The sequence below is a fragment of the Ochotona curzoniae genome, unplaced genomic scaffold, assembly GCF_017591425.1.
Source record: "Ochotona curzoniae isolate NIBS_2020 unplaced genomic scaffold, NIBS_Ocur_1.0 contig_430, whole genome shotgun sequence".
Taxonomy (NCBI): domain Eukaryota; kingdom Metazoa; phylum Chordata; class Mammalia; order Lagomorpha; family Ochotonidae; genus Ochotona; species Ochotona curzoniae.
The window spans coordinates 28,862,399-28,881,552 of NW_024466219.1; the positions used below are offsets into that span (position 1 = coordinate 28,862,399).

At 46.4% G+C, this 19,154-nt stretch overlaps 1 protein-coding gene across 3 annotated transcripts in view; it reads right to left on the reverse strand.

Moving 5' to 3' along the window:
• Window positions 1-19,154, reverse strand: part of SUSD4 (sushi domain containing 4) — a 116,241-nt gene that overhangs the window by 40,505 nt on the left and 56,582 nt on the right. For all 3 annotated transcript variants that reach the window (XM_040985324.1, XM_040985325.1, XM_040985326.1), the window contains one exon: window positions 13,449-13,661. In XM_040985324.1, coding sequence (XP_040841258.1) covers window positions 13,449-13,661 — 213 coding nt within the window. The remainder of the gene's footprint in view (window positions 1-13,448; window positions 13,662-19,154) is intronic.

The following is a 19,154-nucleotide window of genomic DNA, read 5'->3' on the forward strand; positions in this document are numbered from 1 at the left end:
TATCTACTTGACTTGGTTTTGGAAAGATAGTAAAGTAGAACAGTACATGAGGCTCAGAGCAGGTGGCTGCTTCCTAAATGGTGTCAGAGCAGAGTGCCTGAGTCCTGGAGGACAAGAGCAAGGCTGGCTTCAGAAGATCACTGTAGCAATGCAAGCCCACCCAACACAATGTCAGACAGGTGAATAAAATGAACAAAAAATAATGATCTACTCCTATCTACTCCCAACTTACTGGACAGGCCACTTCACTCCTTGCTGCCAAGTGGGATCATATTTCTCTGGCCACTCCCGTCCTAAACACTGCATAGCCAATCCCATCTGCTTTAAGTCACATTGACCATGATGCATTTCTCCCCATTTCTGATGGTCTCATCTGCTTAACGGTTGTGATTTGATATATACTGACATGCCTGGCCTTTAAATGGGTTGGGTTCCAAAAATCATCATTCCTTGATTTTTTAAAAACAAAATCACCAAAACGTCATTTTGTCAATGAGAAATTTTTCAACATTATACAAGATTGCTGGTTTCTCACCCACTACCCAAAGCCTACTGAATCTACAATATGAATGTTGTCCTATTAACAGCCTTCCAGTTGCTCAAGGAACCCTCAGCTCCCAGGCACTGAGTCTGGCAACTCTGGGATAAGGAGAAAGGAAGGAAGGAGCAGTGGCTGGTGGGTACAGAGCCCCTCTGACTGCAAACGTTAGCAGCTTTAAAAGGGGAAATTTCCAGAGACAGGAAGAAGGAGTAAAAGGGGTTTCCTGGGAGTGGCAGAGAGAACCAGCAACAGCAGATTTCTGAAAAGAGCATTTTCCAATGTTGGGAAAGATTCGGAAAGGAGGAGGCCTCCCTGTGAGAGGAGGGCTTGGCAGCTGGGGACTGGAGAGGTGATGGACACTGCATTGGTCTGAAGTCAAATCGCTGGGAGCTCAGGTCTGTCTCTGCTGTGGTTTCTATTACCACCCTGAGCTTCAGAGCACACACCATGCTGCTGCCATGTCTGGTGTTCCTTCTGCACCTGCAGCTCCGGGCATGCACCAGCTCAGAAGAGATGTGCAGAATGCGGTGAATGTGCAGCCTTTGGGAGCTGAGAACTGCTCAATCTTACCTGGCATTAGTGCTACCTCTTAGTTTTATGTTTCAGGCTGTGTGTGTGTGTGTGTGTGTGTGTGTGTGTGTGTGTGTGTGTGTGTGTGTGTGTAAAGCATTCTTCTGACTCTTTATCCTTAACCAACAGTTTTTCTGCTAGAGTAGCTGAAATTTCCTTAATCAATCCCAGAACAATTCCAACTATAGTCACAAGGTTCTTGACATCTCTTTTCATTGCCTTCTTCTGCATGGAAAATATGCACTGCATTTCTTCAATGGCATGATGCAGATAATATTCACAGTAAATAAAAACACATGTATCAGGGCATCTGTCTGAAAAATCTTGGCTATACATAGGTCCATGGCAGTTACTTATATGTCTAAACAACTATTCTCACAATTGACTTCAAACTTGCACAGGAATTAACTTGAATATTCAGGAGGTGAAGCCGTGCAGACTAAAAGTCCATGGCCCAATGCCATTTGGGACGACACAGACACACAGACACTGGCTGGCCAGAAGCCATGCTCCCAAGGGTGACTTCTCAGCATTGAGGTGTACAATACAGAATGTTCTCAATTCTAATCAGAGCTCCATCTTTCCACAAGGAGGAGTGGGGGCTGTTACAGGGCCCATGAGTCAGGGAACAAAGGCAGTTCACAGCTGTCTGACTCTTGGGGCTTCTAACCCTACAGCCACTCTCTTAAGGACTAGCTCATGATGTGGGAAGAACCCGCAGAGTGAGGAGTTAGAGTTCAAGGCCCATCACAACAGAGCGGTCAGCAGGGGCTGTGCCCCAGGAGAAATGGCAAAGCTAACACAGACCAGCTCTAACCAGAATCTACACCTTGGCAGGAGGTAACACCACCTACAGTGTCTCTGACTTTTTGTTTCTAGCACTTGGCATGGAACTCTCTCACCACAAGGGAGTGTGATAGGAAGAAAGGGTATCTGGAAGAAGAGTGTGGCCTCTGTGTGGCCGCAAGCCCTTCTATCCATGGAGAGAAAGAATCCAAGGGGGGTTGGCCTGATAACTTAACAAGTTAATCCTCTCCCTGCAAGCATCTGCATCCCATATTGGCACTGGCTCATGTCCCAGTTGCTTCACTTCCCATCCAGCTCCCTGCTTGTGGCCTGGGAAAGCAGTAGAGGATGGCTCAAAACCCTGGGACCCTGTGCCCACACTGAAGAGCCCACACCGCTCCTGGCTCCTGGTTTCAGATTGGTTCAGCTCTGGTCATTACAGACAGTTGGGGAATGAACCAGCAGGTGGAAGATCTTTCTGTCTCTCCTTCTCTCTCTGTAGATCTGCCTTTCCAATTTAAAAAAAAATCTCAAAAAAAAAAACCAAATAAATAAAAATTCAGGGTCTTTCATGCCTGAAAATAGATATACAATCTTCCCCAAATTTAAAGGTTCAAATAGAAACAATATAATTTTTTCTAGCATACATTCATTGAGTCCATAAAGATAATTTTTAAAGGCTACTTCAAACATACTATCACCAAGGACCACAAAACATATTTACTGCTATCTGATTTTGTCATGTAGAATCTGTTCAATACCTAGAACTATGGCTATGAGGGGTAAACGGGCACTTGAAGGATATCAAAGCTTCTGCTCCAGAACTCATCTTTCACCAGCCCATCACATCATTGCCTTTGTATCCTGTATTAGAAACAATGGGATTTCAATAGAACAATGAAAAGAGGAGGAAAAGATCCTGGGGCAGTACACACACACACACACACACACACACACACACACACACACACACACGTATTCTGAACCGTAAACGAATTCATTGTGTTAGTCAACACAGCAGGGTCTTAAGGGATAGACCAGGAAGAGTAAAAGGCACTCTCAAGAATGTTCGTGACCCATTGTATTTGCTTTTTAAAAAACAATGTTAGTAATGGATTGGATATGCGGTACAATGCTGAAGACACTTCTTGAGATGTCCAGCTCCCACCATATCAGAGTGCCTGTGACTTTAAATTTCAGCTCTACTTCAGATTCCAGCTTCCTGCTAATGCATACCCAGGGAAGCAGCAGGTGATGGCTCAAGTACCTAATGGCCTTGAGTCAATGCCAACCACGTGGAAGAATGCGACTGACATTTGGGCTCCATGCTTCGGCTCCAGATCCAGCTAGTGTATGCAACAAGGAGTGAACTCTCAGATAGGAAATCACCATCTCTGTTAATCTTTCTCTCTCTGCCTTGCAAATAAATAAAACATTTATAAAAAGTTATTTCATTTATATGAAAGGCAAAGTTATTATGAGAAGGAGAAACAGAGTTAGAGAGGATCTTCCACCTGCTGGTTCATTCCCTAAACCGCAACAGCGGGCAGGGCTGAGCCAGGCCAAAGCCAGGAGCCTGGGACTTTACCCTGGTCTCCCCTGAGGGTGGCAAGGGCCCAAGTACTTGTCCATCCTCTGCTGCTTTCCTAGGCACATTAACATGGAGCTGGACTGGAAGTAGAGCAGTCAGGTCTTAATCCAGCATTCATATGGCATGCCAGCGTCATAGGCGGCAGCTTAACCTGCAGAGTCTTAACACCAGCCTCATCAAAACATTAAGAAATATTAGTTATGTATGAAAGATTCTGGTTCCTTAAAAACATCAGGCTTTGATATCAATATTCCCAGTATGCTTCATAATATGCACTCAGAGGGTCACCAACCACAGGACTGCATGAGAGGCTCAAAGGCCTTGCCACAAAGAACTCAATTCAACTTGAATTAAACCACTATCTGCAAAGCTGATTTATTCCCCCAGCTGTTCCATTCCACATCCAGCTACTGGATTACTGGGCACTGATCCTAGGCCCCAGATCTTCTAGGTGCTAGAGACAGAATTTAAGAATCTTACTTTTAGTCCTTGCTTGCAGAGAGACTGCTCATGGTGAAGTTAAGTGATAAACGAGCTGGAAAATAGCAGGTAAAATTCACAGCTATGATGAACACATGACAAGGTGACATGGGAGGGACTGACTCCGGGACTTATATAATTTGGGCAGACAGGAAAGGGGCCTCTTGAGGAAATGACATTTATTAAGCTGGGACTTGAATGACATGAAAAACCCAATTAAGTGCAGCTCTGGGAGAAGAACATTTTAGGCAGCAGGAACACCCAGTGCAAAGGCCAGGAAAGCTTGGTGTCCTCAGAAACACAAAACACCTATGTGTTTGCAACACAGGGATCAGGTGGGAGAAGGAATGGTCAGGGGACTGGGTTCTCCTAGAGTGACAGGAGCCAGTGGAGCTCACGAGGCATGGACCCTCCCATGTCTGCCTCTGTATCCTCAAAGGGTTTGCTGTATGCATGAAGGGTGACCCTGTCCCAAGACAGCTACAGCCATGGCTCAACTTCGTGCTTCAGCCCGGAACGCCTTGCTTGAGCTCTGGGCTCTGGTAGGCAAGATTTGCTAAGGAGATAACTCAGGGTGGTGGCCCTGGGACATGAAGCATCAGTTCAACTGCTAGAGGTCCTGAAGGTCAGCCACACCTTTGGTTCCACCCTGGGCACATCTCCCTCAGCTCATGTTAATCCATGCCCTTCAGTTATAAACCTTAGCCACAAAGCTGGCTTTTTGTTTGTTTGTTTTTAGTTCTGAATCATAGTGAATTATGAACTTAAGGGTGGCCTTGATGATTCCAAACTTGTAATTGGTATCAGAAGTGAGGGTGTTTGAGGGGAATGCCAAAACTACAGCTGTTGTCAAGGGTAAGGATGGTCTTGGGGACTCCTGAAATTTAGTCCACAGGACTCTTTTTTTTCCCCCAAGTAGTAACTTATGACATTCCCCGGAACTGCAATCCTGTTAGCACTGCTGTTTTGAAGAATGCTGCTCAACCCAACTCAGAGAAGGCTGTCCTAAACCAGCACAGCCAGCACAGCCAGCCCAGGCAGGAGAAGGCTGAAGGCTTCTCCAGGACCAGGTTGGAGAAGCTGAACAGAGTCCCTGGAAGTCAACCATGGCATCACAAAGAATCCACATAAACAGAGAAAAGGAAAAGGCTGAGTTAGACAGAGGTTACGAAGAGAGAGAGAGGTGCCGCTCAGAAAGGGGGTACTGCCTTAAGGATGGACTCACTTCAGGAGCAGCTTCAGGCTGCTTCTCTCCCCACTGGACCTTTTCTTTCACCACTCAACATGAAAGTGGAGTTGTTCTCAGGTCAGTCCTTAGCTTGCACCCGCTGAGACAGAGCCAGAGCATACTTCGCATTCTTGGAATCTTCCTTGACACACCTGTTAGCTTATTTCAGTTACCAGTGGATGACAAGGCAACGAGTATCTGCATTTTATTATGAAAAGATTTTCATAGCTGAAACTTGGATAGTATTTCTTTATGGGTTCTTAGCTGAGGGACTGAGAGTAGGACACATTTTTCTAAGCATTCATGAAACACAAAAATTGGCCATACTTGGGCCATTAAAATGTCTTAACAAATTCCAAGGCTGAAATTATATAGTGTGCTTTCTGGCTACAATGAAATAAAGATAGAAATGAATAGCCAGACAACCTCCACATGCTTGGAAATTGAATAATACCTTTCTAAATAATGCATAGGCTCAGAAAGAGATTATAATAAAAATACAAAATATTTCAAACTGAATAACAATGAAAATGCTATATATTAAAATGTATGCTATGCAGACAGAATGATGTCCATAAGTTGTTGTCTAAATGTAAGCATACATATTAAAAAAGGAAGACATCTACCAAGCAGCAATGCACGTCTTGCAGCTCACTGCATCAGTGTTACAAATGGCATTGTTCAGGATTTTATTTTCTTACTGGTTGCCTTTCCCTTGCTTATTCTACAGTTACCAAGAGAGGATATTTAAAGTATTCTCTGATGTAATGGATTTGTCCCTATGGTTCTATTAATTTTTGCCCTCTATGTCTCAGGACATGTTATTCAGTATGCATAAGTTTAGAATTATTGATAAGTATTCAAAGAGGGAATTCTTCCAGAAATCTATACTAAAAAGGAATCAGCATTATGGCATAGCCAGTAAAGCTATTGCCTGCGGCACAGACATTCCATATGGAAGCCACTCCGAGACCTGGCTCCTCCACCTCCAACCCAGTTCCCTGCTAACAGTCTGCAGAAGAGTGGACAATGGACCAAGTGCCTGGGCCCCGTACCTATGTGGGAGATCCAGAAACAGCTCCAGACTCCCGGCTTCAGGACAGCCCAGCACTGTGAACTGCGGCCATTTGGGGAGTGAATGAACAGGTGAAAGATCTGTCTCTTCCTCTCTCTCTAACTTTGCCTGTCAAATGAATAAATACTATTAAAGTGAAGAATAAAAAGAAGAAATAATACAAAATGACAAGCTACTAAACCCAAAGAAAGCACCATCTAGTATGTAATAAAGTCAACATTAATGAAAGAGAAAATCAACATGCACCTACATGGGAAACCTAGAAGCTCCTGGTTCCAAATTGGATCAGCTCTGGCCGTTGCAGCCATTTGGGAAAGGAACTAATGGATAAAAGATCTTTCTCTCTCTCTCTCTGTAGCTCTCCTTCTTTCTGACTTTCAAATCAAAATAAATTTGAAAACAAAAGGGACACCATTACAAATCCTGTATTTAAAAAAAAAGGATACTGCAGAAACTTTATACCAAGAAACTGAAACCTCAGAATGGAATCAAACTCCTAAAACAAAACAAACAAAAAACTACAGTATGCAGAAATTGACAAAATTAAGAAATAGGAAATGATTACACTCTACAATATATTAAATAAATCGAATTCCAAAGTGAGAGTTAAAACCTTCCCGTAAAGAAAAGTCCAGTTTTAGGAGACTTCCTCATGCACTCCACTAAATGTTTCAGGGAGGCATGGAGACATAGCACCAGTCTTACATAGAGTCCTTCCGAACACGATTCTGCAGGACTACACCAAGTCCCATGGGTGTAGCCCACCCTCTGGTGTGTAGAGCCTGCCAAGATCACAGAAAAGGAAACTGTAGGTCAATGCACCTCATCAACGCAGGACAAGGAAGTGACAGAAACCCTTGGTACTCAGAGGTAAGCTCCCAATGGCATCACAAAGCCCTGTGCAGGTGACTTTCACAGGTCTTCTCCTCTTCTTGAAACTCAGGAAGAACCCCCTGAGGCAGCTGAATTCTCATTCCCTAAGCAAAACATCCATTTCTTCATAAGGCTTCTTGGGCAATTCTTGCAAAGTCAAATGTTACGAGCCATTGTTTTGTTATTGTGAAGAGGCAAGGAAAGAGAGACAGACACAGGGCTTCCGCTCTGTTTCGTTTCCCAGAAGGCTGCAATGGTTGGAGTAGGGCCAGGCTGGCACCAGAACCAGGAGCTGGAACTCTTTTCGGGTCTCCTATGTGGTTGGCAGGAATCCAATTACTTGGCTACCACCTGCTGCCTCCCAGGATGTGCATTAGCAAAAAGCTGGGAGGGGGAGCAAAACTGGGACTTAAACTCAGACACTCCGACAGGGGATGCAGGCATCCTAATAACCACCTGACGAGATACAGCCGGCCAGTCCAGGTGAGCAGCAAGACTGAAGACGGCAACCAAAACATCCTGACAAGCTGGGAATTGAACAAGCCCTGGCCCATCCCTTAGCAACCGTGTCAGACAAATGTAATAAAGAACAGCCTCAAATCCGAGCAGGAGGTGACATGCCAGGGAGGAGGGGGCTCCGGGGGAGAAGCAGTGCTTCCACAGACCCAAGATGGGGTTCCGAGGAGAGGTGACTCACGAGATGCTGACGGGAAGCCACAATCATCCCCAAACCACTCGAGGATGTTGCAGGAGAAGCTGCATTTTATCCGTGATGGGTTTGGAAGACACCCGTGGGGGCAACCCTGCATTTTTCATAGGCAGTCAGCCTAATTCTGGGTCGTTCGAGCTGCGAGCTCAGGAAAAAAAAACACTCTTGTTGGAGAATATGTGAAGTCAACCTGGTGTTCAGATTGCTAACAATCATTGTGTGACCTTCATGAGCGATCTGACAAGAATCTGCACATGCACGGGCACTGAGGATGTACCTAATCATTTCTTAAAGCCAGCCCCTCATACAGCAGTCCTGAACAGGAGGGGTGAACTCCCAGCTCTGGGTGACGCGGAGGGAGGCATGCAGCAGCTGGAGACGGAGCAGCATTGTGCTAATTTGGACTCTCCCTGCGCCTTGTGCCAGCCCTCGCCTGTGGCAGCCCAGCTGTCATTCCACAACAATGATAACTGATCATTTCTGTCACTTAGCTTCGCTGGCTCTGCCCCGTCTGTCCTGACCTTATTTCCTCTAGATTTTTTTTTTGTTTTATTCTTTCGAGTCATGACCACATTAAAGTTCAAGAAATCTCTTTAAGGGAAAAAAAAAAAACCCACACTCACACTGAAGCCACAAGGGACGGTGAACAGGAAGGCAGTGACTCTGTTAGCAGCATCAATAGGAGACCGACAGCGCTCCTGGAGACAGGTAGAGGCCCCCCTCTCTGCTCCTTCCCAGCTCCAAGGATGGAAAATGAGAGGAACATGTCTTAGAGGCAAACATGCAAATGTGCCTGTCCCCCAAGGCAGAGGCTGCAGCTTCCGATAAGCCACGTGGAAGGCAGCAAGAAAGACATTTCAGGTAAGAGAAAAAGCACATGAGAGGGAAAGGATGCTAAACAAAACATTCTTAATGCATCTGTTTAGAGAAGCTTCTGGAACTGGGAGGCAATTCACCTTAATATATGAGTAACTGTAAAAACATGTATGACCAGTCCCACTTTTGAAAAATACCTGACCCGCACCCCCCTTCTGCAATAAATAAAGGAGCTATCTGCCAACTTGACGGCCAGCTTTAGCTCACAAGTCAAGTTAAATCTTTTAATTAAAGATTTATGATGTAACAATACTTAAACTCACATTGTACCTTTTCCCCAGAAAGCTCAAAAAACCTTCTGCATACCAAACTATTCAGCTGTTATAGCAATCCTGGGAATGCCTATGGGAGCCACCGTATTTTAGAAAGTACTTAAAAATAATGCTTGGCGGGCAAATTATTATTTAAAAAATATTTATGTATGTATTCTGCTATTTGAAAGGCAGACTGGCAGAGAAAGGGAAAGAAGGAGACATTTTCCAACCACTGAGTTCACTCTCCAAATGATTGCAACAGCTGGAACTAGGCCAGCCTACAGCCAGGAGCTCCATCCCAGTCCCCCATGTGAGTGACAGGGCCCAAGGACATCTTTTGCTGCTTTTCCAGGCACAGTAGCAGGAGGCTGGATCAAAAGTGCAGGAGCATGGACTTGAAATGGGTGCTCCTATATGAAATGCCATTGTCACGGGTGGTACAGTCATCTGTGTCACAATGCTGGCCACAATGGACGGTGTTTCTATGTTTTCCCATTTGCACTCTGCAATCACTTGGACAACAGAGCTGTAGCCAGCTGGCCTAGGGTAGAACGGTGTTCCCCCTGTGTTCCCTGCCACCCTTGGCTACAACCAGGTAAACAGGGACATGAAGAGGGTAAGTTCAGATGAAGGATATCCTTGGGTGCTTCTGGGACTCCCTCTGCCCAGAACAACTACAGCAGCATGAGATATGGGCAGATTTTGCTTTAAAATCCCCAGGTGATCATGCCATATCACCCAGGTTGCACACTAGTACAACAGAGGACTGTGCAAGGAGTCAGGACGCTAACCCAATCCCAGCTCGCTCATTTTGTAAGTCGCAGGCTGCAGTTCCTGCATCTGCACAGTGAGTGCACTGACATTCTTTGAGGCTAAGAAGGAATGATGTTGGGGCCAGCACTGTGATGTAGTGAGTAAAGCCATTGCTTTGCAGTGCACCCTAGCTCAAGTCCCAGCAGCTCCACTTCTCATCCAATTCCCTGCTAGTATGCCTGGGAAAGCAGTGGAGGATGTCCCAAGGACTCGGGTCCCTCAACCCACATGGGAGATCTGGAGGAGGCTCCTGGCTTTGACCGGGCCCAGCCCTGGTTGTTGCAGCCATCTGAGGAAGGAACCTGCAGATTGAACATATCCTCTCTTTGCCTTTGCATTTACCTCTCTGTAACTCTACCTTTTGAATAAAATAAAGTAAAATCAAATAAATCAAATCTTTAAAAGGGAGTGGGATGATATGTACAGATTTCTGTGGGGCACTAGAGAAAATCCCATTTCCTCTCACTGACAAGACACTATTAGACCCACCAGTGGAAATGTGTAAGAATCAGCTGGGAATTTTTTCAGTGCAGAGCCCTTGGCTGTATCCCTAGCATTCTAACACAGGTAGTCTGAGTCTGCACTTTTAGTAAGTGCTGGTGCAGGTGATCCTTGGTACCCGCTTTGTGAATCAGTGCCCTGCAAAGACAGGTTTATAGCAAGTGTGTTGCTGTAAGAGGCCTCCCTCATGGGGTCTGGGTCTCCATTCCCCTGGAGACATCTTTGGTCAGTGAAATGAGTGTGCCAGACAGCAGACACCTGGACCTGAAGCCCTGTTCTGCTGCTATGCAAGAGACAAGGGGAACTCTAGTCTCCTTGATCTGTCACTTTCCCATCTGCCAAGTAAGAAACTAGCACCCCACTTGTATACAGAAGGATTACAGAGGATGATGTGTACAATGTATAGAGACCTCATCCATATCACAGACACACAGTCTTCATGGGGAAAGGAAAACAAGAGTGATGGGCAAACTTGGAACAGAAGTATGTGTGTGTGTGCACATGTGCTCACTGGTGTAGGTGTGTAGGGACAGGACAAGGTGCAGGGGATGGTAAGGGAGATTTTGTCTTTTGTGACTTGGGCAGGTTCAGGATTAATGTCAACTGAATTCCTATTTCTCTTATAAGCATCTACAAAGTACAGGATGTAGAATAGGCAGCTCAGCTCACAATGCCTGACATGTTATCTCAGACACAACTATAGCAGCAACACCACAGATGACCAGAGCAATAATGTATGTGCTAAGCCAATCAGAAGTACAGAAGGAAGGAGAGCCCATGTGCTTTGACTAAAAAAGACAGGAAGGCAAACAGAGCTACCATTCCCTTCCTTTTGTACCTTGTGGATGACAACTGCCTACTCAGACATGCATAATAAATGGCAACATCTAGTAAGTGCAGGGAGCTGAGCTGGTTGTCAGAACTCATGGCCTCAGTGTGTCATGTGGACCCATAGCTCTCTATGATCAAGGTATTTCTCCCCGCAGACGCACTGCAAGGCCAGATGAGGTTGTTCCTTGCATTTAGTAAGTCTGATGGATCAAACCACATGTCCATCCACCCCACTGCCACACACTTCCTTCAAGTCTTACTCTGTGTGGTGCTGCAGGCCATACTCCTGGCTTCCAGCGAGAGCCTAGGGTGACACTGCGGGGGTGTCTGTCCTCACAATGAGGAAAGCCAGCCTGTACATGGGCTCCACCTTCAGACAATACCATGGTGGTCATGTTATTTGTGTGGTTTAATCAATGCCTTGTCTTCTGCTTGGCTCTTCAGATCCTGTCCATGTGAAAGGGGCTGACTGGCCAATGATAGGGGAAAATTTTCCCAAAGCTCAGTTCACTTTGGAATAGGCAGCGTTCCGCAGAGACCCTTGCAAGCCCTCCAAGCCGCATCACACTGGGAGTAAGTGGGGCACCACTATGGCTCTGAGCTCTTCTGGGACCCATTCTGGGAGACTCATGTCAACAAGCCGTCTGTGGGGGCCAGGTGGCTCCAGCCTCCTGCAGACAGCTTATGTACTAACTATGCACCATATCTGAAGTTGACTTGAAGCCCAGTGACCAAAGCATCTGAGGACTGTTCTCCAAGCTACTCAAGGAAGACGAAAAAAAGCCAAGGTTCTCCCCTGCTTTGCAGAGGAGGCCACAGCAAAGAAGTCCTCAAAACACTGAAACCACATTCCATATACATGTCAGTCTGCTGTAACTCTGGTTTAGTGCCTTCTACCTCCCAAAGCACATCCTCTGAAAAAGAAACTCAAAGACAGACCTGTGTTTGTACAAGCAATGTACTATCTATCCCAAAGGTGCACTGGAATAGCCATACCTACCTCCACCCCGCAATCTCTCACCACCAGTAGGCTGGGGCTCCTGCTAGAAGGATGTGGTGTTGCATCATCACAAACACCCTTCCAATGAAGGTGGGGCAGGGGCTGCCACAGCAACAGCTGGGAGAGACTTTCCCCTTCCCCAGGGACTGTGTGTAGTGAGTCATTTCAGGTCTCTCTTTAAAATGCAAAGCCTGGGTCAGGCATTTAGCCTAGGGGTTGAAACGCCAGATTCAACTCCCAGCTCCAGCTTCCCACCTATGCTTACCCTCTGAGTAATTGGGTTCTTGCCATCCCATGGGAAATACATAAGAAAAATGAATTAATTTTTAAAAACTTGAAATATTTATTGTATTCATTTTGGCTTTAAAATAAAGGCAAACATAGACACTATCTTACCCATCCTTTGGGATCACCATAAGGAACAACATAACAGAAACTTGAAAATGCTTGCCAGATTAAATTATAAGTCTCATATAGGAAGTACATGCTAAATCATCATAATCGTTTATATTTTCTTACAAAGGTTCCATCATCCTCAAATAAATTCCATTAAATGAAAACTAATTTCTAATGAACCCGGTATAAGTTACATGCCTCATAACAATATGGGTCTAGAATTGATCCCTGACTCATGCCAATTCTGACCTCGGCCCTGCTGATCTTCTGAACCATGCGATCAATCATTTGCCACTGCAATGAGTTCAACCCAAATGCATTCTTGAAAACTCTAAATGCATCTACAAAAACTGAAAAATCTCCAACCAACAGATATTTAGGGTAATTTCTGGAAGCAAATGAATATCTTGTCACCAGTATATTTAGGAGTAATTGCTAGAAGCACATATCTACCCTGTCAGTCTGTCACTGCCTGTTGCAGTTCTTTCTACTCCTAAGTGAGTCCTTTACAACACCAAACTCAGAAGTAGTAACTGGCTGATTCCTCTGAGTTACAGACATCTCTGTCTCCATTTCACTAACGATAGTTTTCATGCAGGGTGTTTACTGCACATTTATTGAGGAACATGGAAATGAGCGGTGAGTTGGCAGAATGATAATAAATGATCCTAATGTTATCTGAGTTACTCTCTCGCATTGACAAAGACGGTGATAAATCGGACTGTAATTAAGACAGAGAAGGAAGAGTATCACTTTTAATGTGGAGATTAATGCCTCCCAGGTCCCAGCCCTCATGACACATGCTAGCTTTTCCACCAGCATGTAATTTTAGCCAGAAACACGGAGAGCAACCCCGAGTATGGGCACCTTTTGTCACACACAGCCCCACATCCCTGTTGCTCACACACACAGGAGGTGCTTTACCTTCTTGCACACAGACGGGTTTATCACTTGGGATCCAACCTAGGGTTCCGTTCAGATGTTTCATGCACAGTCTCTTGGTAGAGCCCTTCAGCTTGAAGCCATCCTGGCAGTGAAACCGGGTCACCGAGGTTTCAAAGAAGACCCCGCTACTGGGTGTCCGGAAGCCATTCTCAGGGACGCCTGGGTCAGCACACACGTGGAGGTCATCGAACCCTACATCAACACACAGAGAGAAAGGCATCTCTGAATGCATTCTTCCAATGTCAAGAACAGCCCAAATGTAAATCGACAGCAGAGGCAGTGTGATTTCACACCCTCACCACTCTGGCTGAATCCCTCTTCCTCCCCGCCCATGGCGTCGACAGCATGGATGTGGCAGCACACGGTGCCTGCTGCATTCTGCCCTGCACCAGAGCGCTCAGCTGAGCTATCAATTCTGTGGCCAAGGCAGCACTTCAAGGAGGCTATGGGAGAAGACAGAAGGAGTAGAGGTGTCAGGAGCACACAGACATGCAAAGAGGAAGAAGGGTGGCCAGGAAAGGGTCAGAAGGGAGCTCAGCCCTGCCTGTCAGGGTGGGTAAAAACTTCTGGCAGTACTCTGCAGGGGATGGGGGTTCCACTGTGGGGGAGCCTTTAGGGAAGGACATTCTCCATGATGAGCTCAGACTGCAGTACTCAGCCAAGCAATGCCTTTTCCAGGGAGCATTCCCGCCTCCTTCAAAGCAGGAACGGGAGCCCTCCTTTCCACCAAGGCACTGTGGGCTCACTCTGACCAGCACTGCCAGTCTACTTAGCTATTACCTTTACTAGGCCACTGGGGAAGGCAAGGTCTGATTCTTTACCTCCTAAACACTTGGCATGGTATGTGTAACACGTGGCAACCATTCTACACCTGCTGATAATGAAGGATGGTTGAATTGATGGGTGGCTGGAAGGAAAGATGGCTAGATGGATGGATGAGTGAGTGAGTGAATGGGTGGATGGTTAGGTGGATATTTGAGTGGACAGATAGGTGGGTGAGTGACAGATGGAAAGATGAGCAAACAGAAAGGTAAGTGGGTGAAGGGTTGGATGGGTGAGTGAGTGAGATGGTGGGTGGATGGATGAGTGGATAGATGGGTAGACAGATCCACATGCCAACTACCCCAGTGAATCCATCAGCCAGCTGTGTCCACCTCTCCAAACAGTAGCACGGATGGCCCCACAGTCCTGGAAGCTGACAGCCACAGCCACAGCCACAGATGTGCCATGGCCCTTGCAGCACAGAACATTCTCACCTAACATCCTTTCCCCATTCTCTCTTCTCCCAACCTGAACATCTCACATTCCATAGATTTTAAGCCATCCCCCACCCTCATCCTCAGCCCCAAACACTTTAGCCTTACTCCTCACCACTGTAGGGGACAAAGGCAGGTCTAAACCAGAGTTTCAGTTGGAATCTCCGAGTGTCTCCCAACCCCTGGTGCAACTTTTACTGGGCAGTCACAACCTGATAACAAACAAGCCCTCCTGAATGCCTAATCCCAGGTTGTACTCCTCAACTGGTCACACCCTGGCCTTGGCCACAAAGCCATTCTCTCTCAGAGAAGGGTGCATCTGTAAAGACTGGACACCACCAGAGAAAGGACCCTTCTGATAATAGATGAGAAAAACAGCATGAGAGTTGCAATCTGAAAGCCACATGCTTCCTCATAAATCCAGCTGTGGACTTTAATTACTGCATCTCTTCTAGAACACTTGTCCCCACTCTCAGCTTTCACACAGCCAGGATCATTCTGTGTCCCCCAGCCTGGAACAATGCTGACAATCAGGCATGCTGCTGGTCAGGAGGTTCAGCCGCTGGTACTGCAGAGAGGAATGAGACGACAGCATGATCCCAGAAAATACCTTTTCCTCATGGACAACAAAGCCCAGCCAAGACAGTCATTTTTAGGGTCTGTGAGAGCTTCGGATTCCAAATAATTCTCTAGGGGCCTGATTCCCATCCTGAGACATTTCCTGGGGAGCCATTCAGTTAGTACCCTCCTGGGATAATGATGATGAGCCCAACCAGACAGACATCCTTGATATAATGGGATTTGGGGGTACTAAAAAAGAGGAGAGAAAATGGTCTAGGTGCAGATCCACTCAAATAATCAAATCCTAAGAATCAGTATTAATTCTCTGGTTTGCATTTTACTTGGCTCCTTAGGCAGATGCACATCCTGACAGGTAATACAGACTTCAAGGTGTCATTCCTGAACAGTGTCCCTGGCTTATACTTAGCTTTAGACCAGAACTTGACCTTAAAGCAGGTGTCTTCTCCAATTCAACTCTCCTGTGAGTTGGTATATTGTAGTTTGTGATTATAACATGACTCAAATTTGTGTTTCAACTTCCCTTCTGGTCCTGGTCAGGTCATTGCTTTTCTGAGTAACTGAAGGCTCTGTCCAGGTCCTGCCACTCCTAGGGGAAGTCCACATCAAGGTCTTCAAATGACACCAACATCATGAAAACTCCTGGAAGGGCACAGCCCTTCTTTCAGGACACACGGGGCAAGAGAAGTCATGAGCATCTGAGACCTGTGGCAGCAGCAACAGAAGAACAGGGGGCTGGCCCCTGGTGTGTGTGCCTACAAGCTGGCCCAGGAGGGCAGGTGAAGAGTCAGAGACTCAGTGAGTATGGGAGAAGGAGCGGCATTGCATTGACTGTGCTGGTTTTGACCCTGGGAACAAAGTGCCTCTGTCCTGTCCCATGTAGTTGATCCAAGAATCAATATTCTTAAAGTCTCAACTATTCCCTCCCAACCTTCAAATTCTGCCTATGCTTTGGAATTGAGTAGCAGCAGAAAATTATTTACAGAAAAAGGATCTCCAACATACTTGCTTAGTGGGGGGAGTGACAGGACAACAGAATATTCCATCTCTCTTTTTAAAATCTTTTGTTGTTTGTGATTTATTTTTTTAATATTGTTTACATAGTTGAGAGGGATGCATGCCCAAGTGATTTTCAAGTTAGGGTAGGGAGAGTCAGATCTGGAGGAAGGTGGGTGGGACAAATGTTTCCTGTTTCCTTTTTTTTTTTCTCCTATGTTTACAGGAGAAGGGAAAGGGGCCACTCCTTGCTGTCAAACTACATCAGCACTCAGGGACAGATGTTCCTTTGATGATGCCTCAGAGATCCTCATGTGGAGAACGTTCCAAGGGTGTTACTTGAATGGTTTTGATAGTTCTGAGATGTCATCTGTTTCGTTGCACCAGGGTTGAGAAAATCTTTCCAAGGTTTATTGGCTGACCAAGTCCATCTTAGTGCGTCCACAGGCCCAGGAACACGTTGCAAGGCTTAGCCAGGATAGTGGTCCAATCTGTTCTGCTAAATATCCTCTGATGAGGCACTGACATTCTCTGCTGGCCCAGATGAGCTGGCTGTCATGTTTCCCACATGCATCTGGGCATACTGTCCACTGCACAGGCATCAGCAACTGAGTTCTAATACTTGCACTCCAAGGTTGCACCACATAGATTGTGACTTTCCCTGTGACTGAGATTTGAATCCAGCCATCTAGCTGAGGGGTCCCACAAGAAACCTCACCTAGGGTGACCTCAGAATTGACTCCTGTGTGCACCAGTCAATGCAGGATGATTCAGTCTGTCACCTAAACAGCCAATGCACACACTGGTAGATGTCTTCTGCCATAAGCCCCATCTCTCATGTGAATTGATGGATGCTGCAACCTAGCCACCCCAGCCCACCACAGGCCTGGTCTTCATGCACATCAGCAGATACTGTGGCTGAACTGGGGCAACCCCAAATAACTCCCACCAGTCCCACCCCAAACCCTGGATCCCATGTGTGCTGATGGGTGCCGTGGCCCTGCCTGGCGTGATCTCCCTTAATTCTGGCCTTTGCATATGCCAATGGTGCTACAGCCTGGGCCAGGGCAGCCCAGCCCCCTCCCAGCCCTGGCTCCCATGAGTGTTAGGTGAGTTCCAATATCCAGCCTGACTCAGCTGTCATCACCTTCAGCTCTCCAAGCAAACAGGCAGGTGCTGCAGCCCCACAGAAGCAGACCCAGTCCCCTACAGAATCTGCCCTCAGATCCAGTTCTTTCACATTCTGGTGTGTTTCAGTCCAGCCTGACATGCCCCACCCCCTACTCTAACATTCCTGAGCAGGTACTATGACCTATCCTAGACATGCATGCTCTCAAGCCCCAGCTTTTGTCTGCACCAGTGGACAGTGGGTGATGCTATTTAGTCCAGCCCAGGTTTCCCACATGGTAAATGCCTTAGCCTAACTCAGACATGCTCTCCAGTTTCCCTCCTCTAAACTACTCTGTCTCAGCTCCCTAGCCTACATGTAAGAGCAGCAGCCCAGTCCATGGGAGACCCAGAAGTCATTCCTCTCCTGTCAAACATGTCTTCAACTGTTCCCACTCCAATATGTCCCCAGCTACCCGCCCACTTCCACAGATAATCTACAGTGCCCACCCCACCTACCACCTGGGGGCTGGGTGATGTGTCCTATCCTGGCATTCCCTGTCTTCTCCACATATTTAAAAAACTTTAAATGAGAATAGGCAACTATGCTTGCACACTGCCATAGTTAACACCAATTTGGCATTAACCAGGTCCAGAGTGCCTACCAGTTCCTGGTTTTTCTCCTAGTAGGTCACACTTGCCTAGGTATAAAGCAACCCAGGCAACTGCCTACCATTGGGGCTTTTTATAATCTTCAAAAAATTTTTGACATCACATATTTTCAGCTTACAGTCAAAGGCTTAAGCTCCACTAAACAGAGTTCAACAAACAAAAAGCTAAAAGACCCTAGGTCTTCCAAATGGCCTCTATCAACACACAGTTGCTGCTTCAGAGTGGGTCCTGAGGTACAGGAGACAACCACTCCAAGGACTAACAGTGTGCCTGGACACTGGGATGTTACTTTGGCTGCATCTGAATGGGGAAAACTTCTGAGGAAGGCAGATCTGTCCTCATGTGGGTGTGACCCATCCTTTCCGATGAAAGAACAAACAAAAGGTCAAGTAAGAACACATCAGCTCTCTCTGCCTTACCATCCTCCCTGAAGATATGCCTGGGAATGCAGAGGATGGTGGCCCAAATGCTTGCACCCCTGCACCCACATGGAATACTTGGATGAAGTTCTTAGCTTTGGTATGGCCCAGCCCCAGGCTGTTGCAGCCATTGGGGAGTGAAGCAGTAGATGGAAGGTCTCTGTCACTCCCTCTCTGCCTCCATAACTCTGTTTTTCAAATAAAATAAATTTTAAAAATTATAAGAACAGATCAGTTCTATGTGTACGCTTTTAGAGTCATGCAGTCAAAAATTGTTAAGGCACTATAAGAGTGGAACCACCTGTGTGCGTGCATGTGTGTGGTGTGTGTGTGTGTGTGTGTGTGTGTGTGTATGCGCGTGCATGGGACAGAGAGATAGATATTCCTATCAGCTCCATTTTTTTCTGGAGGATTCACACTCACACAGTCTTCCTAAATAAAGGTACAGAGGCACTTCACACAAATGAGATGAATGAAGCTGCTGCTTGACTACAGGTCAGAGGCTGTCAGGTGCGGGCAGTGCCTGGGTGCTGGGGTCCAAACAGTTGCAGAGTCCCAGCCTGTGGTCCCCTCTGTTGCTGACACAAAGCTGGTGTCCCTTCTAAGAACAGGCATCATCATCATCACTGGCACTGGTTTTTCTGGCCAGCATTTGG